Source organism: Mauremys reevesii, linkage group 8 (genome assembly GCF_016161935.1).
Source record: "Mauremys reevesii isolate NIE-2019 linkage group 8, ASM1616193v1, whole genome shotgun sequence".
Taxonomy (NCBI): Eukaryota; Metazoa; Chordata; order Testudines; family Geoemydidae; genus Mauremys; species Mauremys reevesii.
In genome coordinates this window covers 105,395,614-105,408,496 of record NC_052630.1, presented here as the reverse complement: position 1 = coordinate 105,408,496, position 12,883 = coordinate 105,395,614, and the positions used below count along the sequence as shown (strand labels likewise).

At 40.6% G+C, this 12,883-nt stretch overlaps 1 protein-coding gene across 2 annotated transcripts in view; it reads right to left on the bottom strand.

The window, feature by feature from the left end:
* TESK2 (testis associated actin remodelling kinase 2) overlaps positions 1–12,883 on the bottom strand; it is a 109,276-nt gene that overhangs the window by 85,205 nt on the left and 11,188 nt on the right. For both annotated transcript variants that reach the window (XM_039485107.1, XM_039485108.1), the window contains exon 2: positions 11,448–11,757. In XM_039485107.1, the coding sequence (XP_039341041.1) occupies positions 11,448–11,669 (222 nt within the window). In that variant the 5' untranslated portion in view covers positions 11,670–11,757. The remainder of the gene's footprint in view (positions 1–11,447; positions 11,758–12,883) is intronic.

Sequence of the window (12,883 nt, the reverse complement as noted above, 5' to 3'; positions counted from 1 at the left end):
CATACATCACAAATAATATGCTATGTCAAGGGTATTAAGAGCATGTGAACAGGTGCCCTCTTAACATTTATATAAATCTATATAAAATAAATAAAGTCCTTTACACACCAAACAGATTTATGCAGGACCCACAAATATCAAGGGTATTGTGCATTCTCATCTCTACATTTTAAGCTGTGTTTGAAGACTGCCTACTCCATCAGTTACACTAATTCAGGCTAACTCAAAGGACATTCCTCAATGCAACAGACAAATTCATCTTCCGAGTACAGGCCTAGTGATAGTGCTGCTCAGAAGTACGTGTCAGAAAATGATAGAGAGAACCTTTAGATTAAGTAGTGACAAGCAGAAAATGCAGATGTGGGTTTGAGGTTTCCTGTGTGATTTAGCTGACTTAGCTGATATCATCTGACTTCTACTGCAGTTCTGCCTTTATATTATTTTTACCCACTATTAGAAGTGCTTCCTTGCAGGTTATTAGTTTGCTTGAAAAGAAACCTAGAAAAGTTACACCTGTATCTCTGCATGAAGCAAAAAAGAATCTGTTCTGTTGTAGATCTGCATGACTAGTCCTTCAAACATTTTGACAGAATCGCCAAGTCTTCCACAAATAGGACAAAGCATGCACAGGTCACCAAACAGAGAAAATATGCAGGGTCCCTTTACATATAGATATACCAGAACGCAACACATCAGGGTACTTCATACAGCATCTCAGAAATGCCTCCTTAGCATTTGTATGTGACTACATTAATTGCCTGCAGATTTAGAGTTTCTGCAAAGTTAGGTGCACACATATGAAGCAGTAGAATATAATGTACAAATGTGACTCTGCTCAGTAATGGCAAACGAGGAAAGAAAAAATGTTTGAGATATTAGTGTAGGCAAGGGTTTTTCACTGTTTGCCTCTTATTTTACTGTCTTATTTCTAAGCGTAATCAAATAATTTCTGAGGTTTTTGTTGGGGGAGGGGACTTTAACAAACCTTTACTGCATTGATGTAGAAGACTGCTCATTTGCGCCACTAGTTCCATTCATGATTATTAGAGTCAGCTCCCTAAGTGAGTGGCTGAAATCAATACTTCTTTTCTACAAGAAAATCGTCCCTCAATATCTGAGTTCCACTGCCTCACCTGTGTTTGACAGTTACAGTAGCAGGTAAGAACGAAGTGTAAGGAGAGAGAAACAAATAAGAGTTTAGGACGATATAAATGATGGAAATTGGTTAGGAAGCCACTCTCTGCCCAATGGCTCTCCTTACAAGGTTTTATTTTATTTTGGAAGGGCGATACAAAGCAAGGGAAGATATATCTGCTGCATTTACAATGACCATGGTAGGTGGAAAAGAGCATATTTTATCATTAAGTCTGTACAAACAAAAATATAGCAAAAGCAAAACTGAAAAGAGCGATTATATCTAGTGGCCAATACAAAGACTAGTTCTTAGGAGAAACTAAATGCAGTGGTGTCTAATGTACTAAAAAACACTGTCTGCTTAGTATGCTGCAAGTCCAGAAAGCCAAAAATATTAACTTGCATAAGTAGCATGAAACAAGCTGTGGTTACAAGTAGTTAGCATCAGTAAACCTCATATCCCAACAGCTAATATGCTCAAAACCAGTATTTTTCCTGCTTTCATCTATAAAGTGAAAATTATACACCAATACTCTTCCTACTTAATGATTGTGGATATTATCACCCCCTTCAAGAATGCAACCATGGCTTCAAATGTGGAGACAAAAGGGGAGGGGAGGGACGCGTGGTAGAGGTTATTAAAACACATACAGCCGTACAACTCAGTATTATACTCTGGGTCAAATTCATCCTATAATCCCATTTAATCAGTTACAATTGCACTAGTTATGGATTTGTCTCATTACACTTTAGCTTTTGCAATAACATGTTTGTTTTCAAATGCCACAGCAATCCTAACATTTAAGATTTTATTTTTCACATTTTATTTAAACATTAAATATATTATAAAAAGCACAAAATGATACATTTACTCTGAACTCCCAGAATCACCTCCTTTTTAGTGGGGTTTTTTTTTTAAAGCCTTTAAATTAATTCAGTGCACCTTAAAGGTGCTGGCTTGACCACCTGGAGACTGAAGACCTATTTATGCAGAGAACCGGTGCCACACAGACATTAAAGCTTTATCACCCAGACAATGATGAGAGTGCAGTTCAGTGTCCATGTCAATTCCATCTTTGGCCTTTCTGACGAGACTGTCAACAACGTGCAGACTTATATTTGTATTTAAAACATGAAGGTTCAAATGGTTTATTGTTTATTTACCTGCTAACACACAAGGTTAATTAAGGATTCCAGGTTTGAAGGGTGCTTCCTGAAATGTCCCATGTCAGTGGTTTCCAAACTCTTCCCCAGTTGGGCTCCTCTTTGAATATATCACATTACTGCTTTTGGAAGGGGACATCTGTTGGGGACATCAACTGGCCTTTTGCACAGTTGATCTGAACATCTCAGGAAAAGAGAAGCTTGGGCTGAAGGCAGACACATGTAGCTAGCCCTGGAAGCAGCTCAAACTGGGTCCCACTGCAGTCTTATACATAGCATGGCCCTTCAAAATCAGGGTTAGGCTAAGTTAGCAGGGCATCAGAGGAGAGGGAAAGAGGGGTTAGGATGGACAGAAGTTTCCAATGAGTTCTATGAAAAAGACGACACCATGACTGTCAACCCAGCACCTTAAATGAGCATTAAATTCAGTTAATGGTTTGAGGCTTTTAATAGATGAGTGTTGAAAGGTTTTTATTAAAAAAAAAAGTATGTTTTAAAAACAGATGTACTTTATAGCAAGATGCGAGACTCCTGACAGGTAAGTAATATTTTGTACTTATGCTATGCATTTATAACAAAGAAAGATGATGTAAATACAGACACCAGAAGCATGAACATCTATTAAACCCAGAACCTCCAGCACCAAAAATACAGGAATCTACCACCTGATCTAAAGCTAATTCTCACTTCTGTTAAGATTCTGGGTCACAGTGTCTGGTATGGCTTACAGTTAAGAGTGCCAATCTCAGGTCAGACTCTCAAGAAAACAAGGCAGAAACCCCAAACTGATGGTATAGCCCATAATTAGATTTCACCAAGCCCGTAACAAATGTGCACTCCTGGACTACTATGTTAGTCCTACCTTGGAGCCACGGACTGTCCCCTTAAGCTCTCCAGCCCCTCTTTACCATCCAGACAAAATGAACTCTATGATGAAATGTTACTAAAACCAAAATCCACCACACATTAGGTTCTTCCAACCCCAAAGGGTCAGCCACTCACTGCAGGTAAATGGATGCTTCAGATCTCTCACCAAAAACAATGCTGACATCCAATTTCTTTAGTAAAATAAACTAAAGATTTATTAGCTAAGAAAAGAAATGAGATGTATTGAGAGGTTAAAGCAGGTAAAATATATAAACAGCTGGGTTAGAGTTTGTAAGTTCAATTGATAACAGATGTAATGTCTGCCAGTACCCATAAGTCTCTGAGGGTTACCCTGTCAAAAAAAGCTATTAGATTTTTGGGTAACACTTGTGGATGGGAGGGAAGCTGTAGATGTGGTGTATCTTGACTTTAGTAAGGCTTTTGATACTGTCTCGCATGACCTTCTCACAAACAAACCAGGAAAATACAACCTAGATGGAGCTACTATAAGGTGGGTACATAACTGGTTAGAAAACTGTTCCTAGAGAGTAGGTATTAGTGGTTCACAGGCAAGCTGGAAGGGCATATACAGTGCAGTGCTGCAGGGATCGGTTGTAGGTCCAGTTCTGTTCAGGAGTGGTGGAAGCCCCCTAAAAGTGGGGGGTGCACAGGTTCCCTAACTGGGCCCCACCCCTGTGCTACCCCCCCAAACCCCACCCCCGCACTGTTCAATATCTTCATCAATAATTCAGATAATGGCATAGACAGGACAATTATACAGTTTGCAGACAATACCATGCTGGGAGGAGTTGCAAGTACTTTGGAGGAGAGGATTAAATTTCAAAATGATCTGGATAAACTGGAGAAATGGTCTGAAGTAAATAGGATGAAATTCAAGAAGGACAAATACAAAGTACTCCATTTAGGAAGCAACAATCAGTTGCACACATACAAAATGGGAACTGACTGCCTAGGAAGAAGCACTGCAGCAAGGGATCTGGGGGTCATACTGGATCACAAGCTAAATATGAATCAACAGTGTAATACTGTTGCCAAAAACAAAAACAAAAAAAAACACATCATTCTGAGATATATTAGCAGGAGTGTTGTAAGCAAGACACAAGTAGTAATTCTTCCGCTCTACTCTGCGTTGATTAGGCCTCAACTGGAGTATTATGTTCAGTTCTGGGCGCCACATTTCAGGGAAGATTGGGACAAATTGGAGAAAGTCCAGAGAGGAGCAACAAAAATGATTAAAGGTCTAGAAAACATGAGCTATGAGGGAACATTGAAAAAACTGGGTTTGTTTAGTCTGGAAAAGAGATTAATGAGAGGGGACATTATAATAGTTTTCAAATACATAAAAGGTTGTTACAAGGAGGAGGGAGGTACATTGTTCTCATTAACCTCTCGGGATAGTACAAGAGGCAATGGGCTTAAATTGCAGCAAGGGAAGTTTAGGTTGGACATTAGGAAAAACTTCCTGTCAGGGTGGTTAAGCACTGGAATAAATTGCCTAGAGAGGTTGTGGAATCTCTGTCATTGGAAGAGCAACAAAGAATCCTGTGGCACCTTATAGACTAACAGACGTTTTGCAGCATGAGCTTTCGTGGTGTGTGAATCTTTTTCTTGGGAGGAAGAAGAAGAAGTGGGTGAGTATTCACACATGCTCCATGCTCTAAGTTCTCTAACAGGCAGCTGTGCTAGATCAGAGACTAGAGATCCAGACGCCTCTGTCACTGGAGATTTTTAAGAGCAGGTTAGCCAAACACCTGTCAGGCATGGTCTAAATAATCCTTAGTCCTGCCATGAGTCTAGGGGACTGGAGTAAATGACCTCTCAAGGTCCCTTCCAGTCCTACATTTCTATGAAAATGGCTTTGGGGACCTTTGTCTATTCGCTCAGAATTCCCCCATCAGAATTCATCAGTCCAGAGTTACAGGATCATGCCCAGGGTTTATTCTTATAGCTGTCTTCCCTGGAAAGCAGTCTGGTGCACGTTCCCACCACAGCATGGGTTTGTGGATTTCCCATTGCTGAATGTAAGGACCCATGCTTTGAAGTTAGCATGCTTCTCATTTATTGTTCTAAGGCTTCAATCCCAGTTAATGGTCAACCAATTGCATTTAGATACACCCACCCAAACTTTCCTTAGTTTACAGGAACAAAGATCAAAATCATCCCCAAGTGCAGCAAGTTTGAGCACTTTAAAGGCTACTGTGGACAGGCTCTGAGTGCTGGAAGCCATGCTCCCAGCACTCAGAGCTATTCCCCTTGTGGAGGTGGATTACCAGGAGCATTGGGAGAGCTCTCTCTCAGGGCTGGCCTCAGCACTTGCAGGTGACCCCCCACACACACACACACACACCCCACACACACTTTTCAAAGCACTTCTGCAGCAGCGCTTTGAAGTTTCTAGTGTAGACGTAGCCTTAGATTTTAAAAGGAACTGAATCAGCACAGTGAATTTTAGCTTCAGTCAGCATAGGATCAAAGGAAAGTGGCCCACAACACTTGAGTTAGTGTGTGCTAAAATGTTTAAATGTAGGAATGCTGGTACTGTCGTTTAAGTGCAATGGAAATAGGGAGGAGGGATAGCTCAGTGGTTTGAGCATTGGCCTGCTAAACCCAGGGTTGTGAGTTCAATCCTTGAGGGGGCCACTTAGGGATCTGGGGCAAAAAAATTGGTCCTGCTAGTGAAGACAGGGGGCTGGACTCAATGACCTTTCGAGGTCCCTTCCAGTTCTAGGAGATAGGTAATAATTGGAGATATACCAATTACCTTTAATCTTCCCTTCCCACACTCCACCCAAAATAAACTCTTAATAATTAGGTATGTCCCCCCCCACCATTATAACAGCACTGAAACTTGTGCTTTAATGGTTTGAGATCAGTGTCTTCCTCAGTCTTGAGAGATCATCACAGCCACATTTAGGCAAACCTCCAAAAATGTAATTTTTGCTAAAAATGCCATTACATTATTGAATAGTTTCATTCTATTTCCTTCCCCAGCTTTTCATTCATTCCCAGGAAAGTGATTATAAATGTTCAATCTCTTGACTGAGGCATAAAGCAAGCTGTCAAAAAGGAGGAGAAATTTAACTGCCAAGTATATGAATTGTACATTTCTATATAAAGAAATTCTATTTTTAAAAATTCCTTGGAATTTTAAGGTGTCTATCACACACACAAAAAAACAAAACAAAACACCACACACGCAGCTGAAGGACCAGGCCCTTACTTTGTACTCTAAATGCACAATGTAAGTCTGCTTTACACCATTAATTACCTCCCTCTCACTGCACTTACACAAGGCTTCAGGAAAAACTCTAATAGGTCTGAAGATTATCTTTTAAATTAATCTAGAAGGGTATCAAATGCCAGTATGACATGGAATATACTGAAACCTTCAGCAGATTGCTCAAGAGCAACATTTTAAGCTAAATAGATGGGATTCAACTGATAATTACATTCCTATCCTTTAAGTCTTTAATGCCAGTCAATCTGGTTTTAAGGAAAATAGGTCTTGTCAAAACAAACCTGATCACATTCTTTGAAGAGATTACAAGTTTGATTGATAAAAGTAACTGCATAGATGTAACGTAGACTTTTGTAAGGTGTTTAACTGACTTTAACTATTTCACTGAAGATCATTTTAGCAAGGAAACCCGGCTAGTGTGCTTATCCCACAATCCCAATCTACTACTCATTCCTTCCTGGCTTCCAAAACCCTCTATTGTCTCTTCATAGCTGCCAAAACTTCCAGAATCTCTAAAAGCAGCAAAGAATCCTGTGGCACCTTATAGACTAACAGACGTTTTGCAGCATGAGTTTTCGTGGGTGAATACCCACTTCTTCGGATGCAAGTGGGTATTCACCCACGAAAGCTCATGCTGCAAAACGTCTGTTAGTCTATAAGGTGCCACAGGATTCTTTGCTGCTTTTACAAAACCAGACTAACACGGCTACCACTCTGATACTTGACAGAATCTCTAGTAACAGGTTCCACAAGACAGTTCGTTATGCTGTCAATACAAAAATCTTCAGCACACTGGACACTGAAAATTCATGGGCAGAGTGAATTCAATAGAATCAATATTAAAATAAATGCCACAGGGAATTCTGGGCTGGCTGTATTATTCATATTTTGGTCAGAAAAAAAACTGTTTTTAAAATCCACCCAAGACGGATGAAGAATTTCCAGTCAGTCACAGAATTCAGGAGCCTTACCACAGAGTTTAGGTACAGCCTGCTGCAGAGTACATAAGGCCTTGTATAAAGCTAATAGCACAAAATGCTTTTCGCAGAAGGAGTTCTGAACAAAAGACAAATTAATCGTTCACTTCAGTCTTGCTGAATTATACAATGAACAGTGTGTGTTTCAGTGTGGTATTTAGTTTCAGTGTCTGACGCACATCTCCCCCACATTAAATTATAGCTCTATCAGTACCTGAAGGTCTTGCAGTACACTTGCCTCCTAGCTGGAAACTTAACGTTTTTGTTTTATTAATAAAAGATTTTTCATGCCTAGCCCAATTTGAGAACAATTCTTCATGTTCTGCACAGGCCTGTGGAGTCTAAGCCAGAAGCCAATTATTAGCCAACTACTTCTAACTATACCAGCTATTGCAGTATGACAGCTCAGAAGAATATTAAGCTCCAGTTTTATATTATATAATGTTAAGGATGCTAGAATTGCTACACTGCTGGCTAATAATATACCAGATTAATACTCCATGCTGTGTAAACCCTAAAACACATCCATTTGGATTTAAGTAACTTGTCACTGTTGAGTATCAGAGGGGTAGCCATGTTAGTTTGTATCCACAAAAACACAGAGGAGTCCGGTGGCACCTTAAAGACTAACATATTTATATGGGCATAAGCTTTCGTGGGTAAAAAACCCACTTCTTCAGATGCACTTGTCACTGTTACATTAAAAGCCCTTGAAGTTCCACTAGAAATTTTATCTGCAATTATTATAGGAAGTGTGTAAAACAAGAATTGAATAGTGCATTTTAAGAGTTGCCTTGGCACACAACCATCAATAGAAAACTAAAACAACATGTGTTGTACTTGCTGTTAGCTATGTTTCTCTCATGATTTTGCATTAATAGGTGTTATACATAAAGGTACTTTATTTTAAACTAGTATTTATTACAACCTCCAATTTAACAGCAAGCAATTGCATTCATTGTGAAGGATTGTACTTGGAAATTAGTTTTTTCAGCTAAATACAGAAATTAGACAAATAAAATGAACTGATCATGTTGCAACCTGTTAGCCTTTCAAAGTATCCTTGGTTGTGTTACAGGTACAAAGCCTGCTTAAAACAAACAAAAGGAAGTATTTTTTTCACACAACGCACAGTCAACCTGTGGAACTCCTTGCCAGAGGACGTTGTGAAGGTCAAGACTATAACAGGGTTCAAAAAAGAACTAGATAAATTCATGGAGGATAGGTCCATCAATGGCTATTAGCCAGGATGGGCAGGGATGGTGACCCTAGCCTCTGTTTGCCAGAAACTGGGAATGGGCGACAGGGAATGGACCACTTGATGATTACCTGTTCTGTTCATTCCCTCTGGGGCAGCTGGCATTGGCCACTATCGGAAGACAGGATACTGGGTTAGATGAACCTTTGGTCTGACCCAGTATGGCCGTTCTTAATCCAATATTTAATGTGTACTTCAGAATGGTGTCACCAAAGCTCTCATTTCATATAATTTCATTAAGCTAGAAAGTTGGATTTTCTACCCACTCACAAAGCTGCCTCAGAAAAGAAGTCTAAAATTATCTTGGATTTTTCTTCACCTTGATTTTCCATTTTAGAGACTGCAGACCAAGATGAACTTGTAATCCTTTGAACCATGAAATTGTCTCTATACTGGACATACATCAAGAAACTTAATATGAAATCAGAGCATCAGTGAACTTGGGTTAATCACGTAGGTAGCCCTACTGACATTATAGCAGAGCACAAACTTACCACCCAAATGAGCACTAAAACTGCATCACAGGATATCATCTTAAAACATTTCTAATCCCTTTTGCCCCACAGTAACTGAAACAAAGTCTTGTCCTACAGATTGGGGGGGATGTGAACCAGACTCCACCATCTGCCATCATTTCTGGAGGAACAGACTCAAGATATTACATTTTAAATCCACAACATCACAATAGGTCAAATGCATGCCTAGTGTAACATGCTCATTCAAGAGACAGGCTCTGCAGTGGAGTTACAAGTTAAATACCTTTGACAAAGGACTAGAGAATGTCAAGTACATTGATTGTTCAAAACCAAGCTCAGTAGGAGCCATTATTTGCCTACACTAAACTGTATATAGAAGCAAAGATCTTCCCTGTGGCCTGTCATGATAAGATCATCTCATCTAGAAAACTAAAGCAGCAGATCAACTAGCACATATGCTGGTAATATATCTTTCCTCTGCCCACACCTTGCTCCTAACTGCTCCCACTGAATCCCTCACCAACTTTTGTTTCCTGACATTCTTCCATGCTGCCTCTTCTGCCTGGAACATTTGCCTTCTCCCCGTCATGAAACTTTTCCCATTTAATCCATCAGTATTAGGTGGTAGATTAAGAATGAGCAATTTAATCTAAAAAGCCTGTTTGCACAGCACGTACAGGGCCTGCTGAGGTTACAGTAGCTCCTAGAAATGAAAACAGCATCATCCTGTGTGCCATTATAACAAATTCACTTTCTCTGTTTACTGATAGGCTATTCCATGCAGTGCTGTGGCTTAGCACCAAAAGCAGATAGCTGCTTATGGAGTGTTGAATGTTTCTGTGAAAAGAAGTGTAAACAAAATTTAAAAATAATAATTTATGTAATGTAACCTTTATTTTGATTGGTAATTTAAGCACTTAGCCACAGAATTAGGAGCTTTTACAATTTTAAAATACACAGTACAAAAGACTATCAGAAGTGTTATGTCACTAGTGTAATATCTTGAAATGCTATATCTCATGTCACAGAGATGTAAATACAATTTGGAGTATGACTTTATTCAAAACCATAAAATCAGGGAAGGAAGCCAATAATCTCTGCAACACCTTGAAGTCAATGCATTTATCAATTCCTCTATAGCAGTGTTTCCCAAACTTGGGACATCGCTTGTTCAGGGAAAGCCCCTGGCGACTGGGCCAGTTTGTTTACCTGCCGCACCCGCAGGTCTGGCCAATCGCGGCTCCCACTGGCCGTGGTTCGCTGCTCCAGGCCAATGGGAGCTGCGGGAAGCGGCGGCCAATAAGTCCCTCGGCCCACGCCGCTTCCCGCAGCCCCCATTGGCCTGGAGCAGCAAACTGTGGCCAGTGGGAGCCGCGATAGGCCGAACCTGTGGACGTGGCAGGTAAAAAAAACCGACCTGGCCTGCCAGGGGCTTTCCCTAAACAAGCGGTGTCCCAAGTTTGGGAAACACTGCTCTATAGCAAAGTTAAGAGCTTTAAAAATATTTTGCTTGGCCTAATACCTAGCAAAAATCAAAATGGCTATAAACCTTACTAGAAGAGCCAGAACTGCAGAACACTGCTGACACAATAAACTTGAGATTGCACAATCTCATCTTGGCTTTACCGTTTACAGCGTTTACTGACTTTCCAAACACTGAGAAGAAACAGGTGACTGCCACAACCCCAGATCGGCTCAAAAAATAAGAGATTAATTTTTATTGAAAAACTAAATCAGAAAAAGAAAGCAGGGAATGAAGAGAAGAAACGGAAACAGAAAAAAGAGGAGGAGGGTACAGAGGCATTGTGCAATTAACTACAGCATATTTCAGATTCCACAATTACGTGTCAACATCACAACACATCTACTTCTCCTGTTAGGAAGCAAAGAAGATCAGCAACCTGTACTAAAGAAACAAGTGCAGTTCTGCTGGCCCAATTACAAAGCCAAATGGAAAACATCCAGACCACAGTTTCCCCAGCATATAAAAGATACATATTTAATGTGTGCATGCACTTAATAAAACAGATAAGAAACAAAAAGCCAATCCAAATATTTTCCACTGTTTCCCCCATCCTCCTCTGCAACTTTCCTAAAATAAATGACACACCATATTGTAAGTGGTTGGGGAAAATGTTTCTGCTACTTGCCAAGATCCCCACCACTCACTCACCCTAGGCAAAGCACATACAAGAACTCCAGATGACTAGCAGACCAGGAGAGGCCCTCATTCAGAAACTCAAAAACAGCCTCTGTACAAAATGCTGCATCATCGATTTGAAAGAGGAGAATCACTAAGGTTAGCCACCCACCTTGAACACCTCAGAGAAGAAACCAGAGCCTATTTTCTCACAGGTGAAGTCATCAAGACGTGTAAGTCTGGAAAAGGCACTTATCAGGGCTCTGTACGAAGAGGTCCAAACTCTCCCCACCTGGGACACAGTCCCGTCACCTCCGCCACCCCCATCAAAGTCTTCAATGCGCTCCAAGCGTGGTGGAAATCCTGCTATTGAATTCCGTTTACTTCGATCCATTTTGGAAAATAAATGGCTCCTTTTGAAAAAGGAAGGATTTCTCACATCTTAGGTGCTTGAGTAGTTTTTCTTCTGCTTTGTTGGGATGCTAAAAAACAAAAAGAAAATTACATACATTTAATTAGCTACTACTATTAGGGACATATCCAAAAAGAGTTCAACTCTTCATTCACACCTCTTTAGCCTGACAAATTTAACTATCATTAGGAAAAATAATCAGAATTCTAGTAAGCGTACAAAAGGGAACAACACACAGATGGACTGGACCACCTTAAATGGCCTTTTCTATCTTTAGATTCCAGAAATACCTTTTATTTCTGACTATAAGATTAAAGAGATACATACTTGAAGTATTGGGCCCCAAACACGGTAAGAAAAATCGTTCTATTCCTACAGAAGGTTTTTTTAATTAGTCAAATAAAATACATTCTCTATTTCACTAAGATTTTTTAATACTACAGTAACTCCTCGCTTAACTTTGTAGTTATGTTCCTGAAAAATGCGATTTTAAGTTAAACGATGTTAAGCCAATCCAATTTCCCCATAAAAATTAATGTAAAGGAGGGGGTTAGGTTCCAGGGAAATACACAGCAATGATGACTGGAAGAGGGTGGGATATTTCCCGGGGAATGCCTTACTGCTAAATGATGAACTAGCACTCAGCTGAGCCCTCAAGGGTTAACACGTTGTTAATGTAGCCTCACACTCTACAAGGTAGCACAAATGGAGGGAGGGGAAACAGCATAGCAGACAGACACACACCCTGTGTGTGTGGGAAAGAGAGAGAGAGAAAGATGTGCATTGCCCCTTTAAATATGCTGACTGCACTCTAAGCACATTGCCTTTTTAAGTAGATCAGGAAGTTGAGACAGCAGCAGCTACCAGCAAGCTCCTTCTGTCCTAAGCCCTGTTGTGTCTCCTCCCCTACCCTCCCACTCTATGGAGATAGGGTAAGCAGGGTGCAGGAGCAGAGGGACACCCTGACATTAGCTCCCCCTTTTCCCCCCACACACAGCAAGCAGGAGGCTCCTGGGAGCAGCTCCAAGGCAGAGGACAGGAGCAGCACATGGCAGCGCAGGGAGGGACAGCTGAACTGCCGGCAATTGATAGCCTTCTGGGTGGCTGCCACACAGGGAACTTAGGGGAGTGGGGAGCTGTTCTCTAATTGATCACAACATAACGACGAAACAATGTTAACCGGGACGACTTTAAGT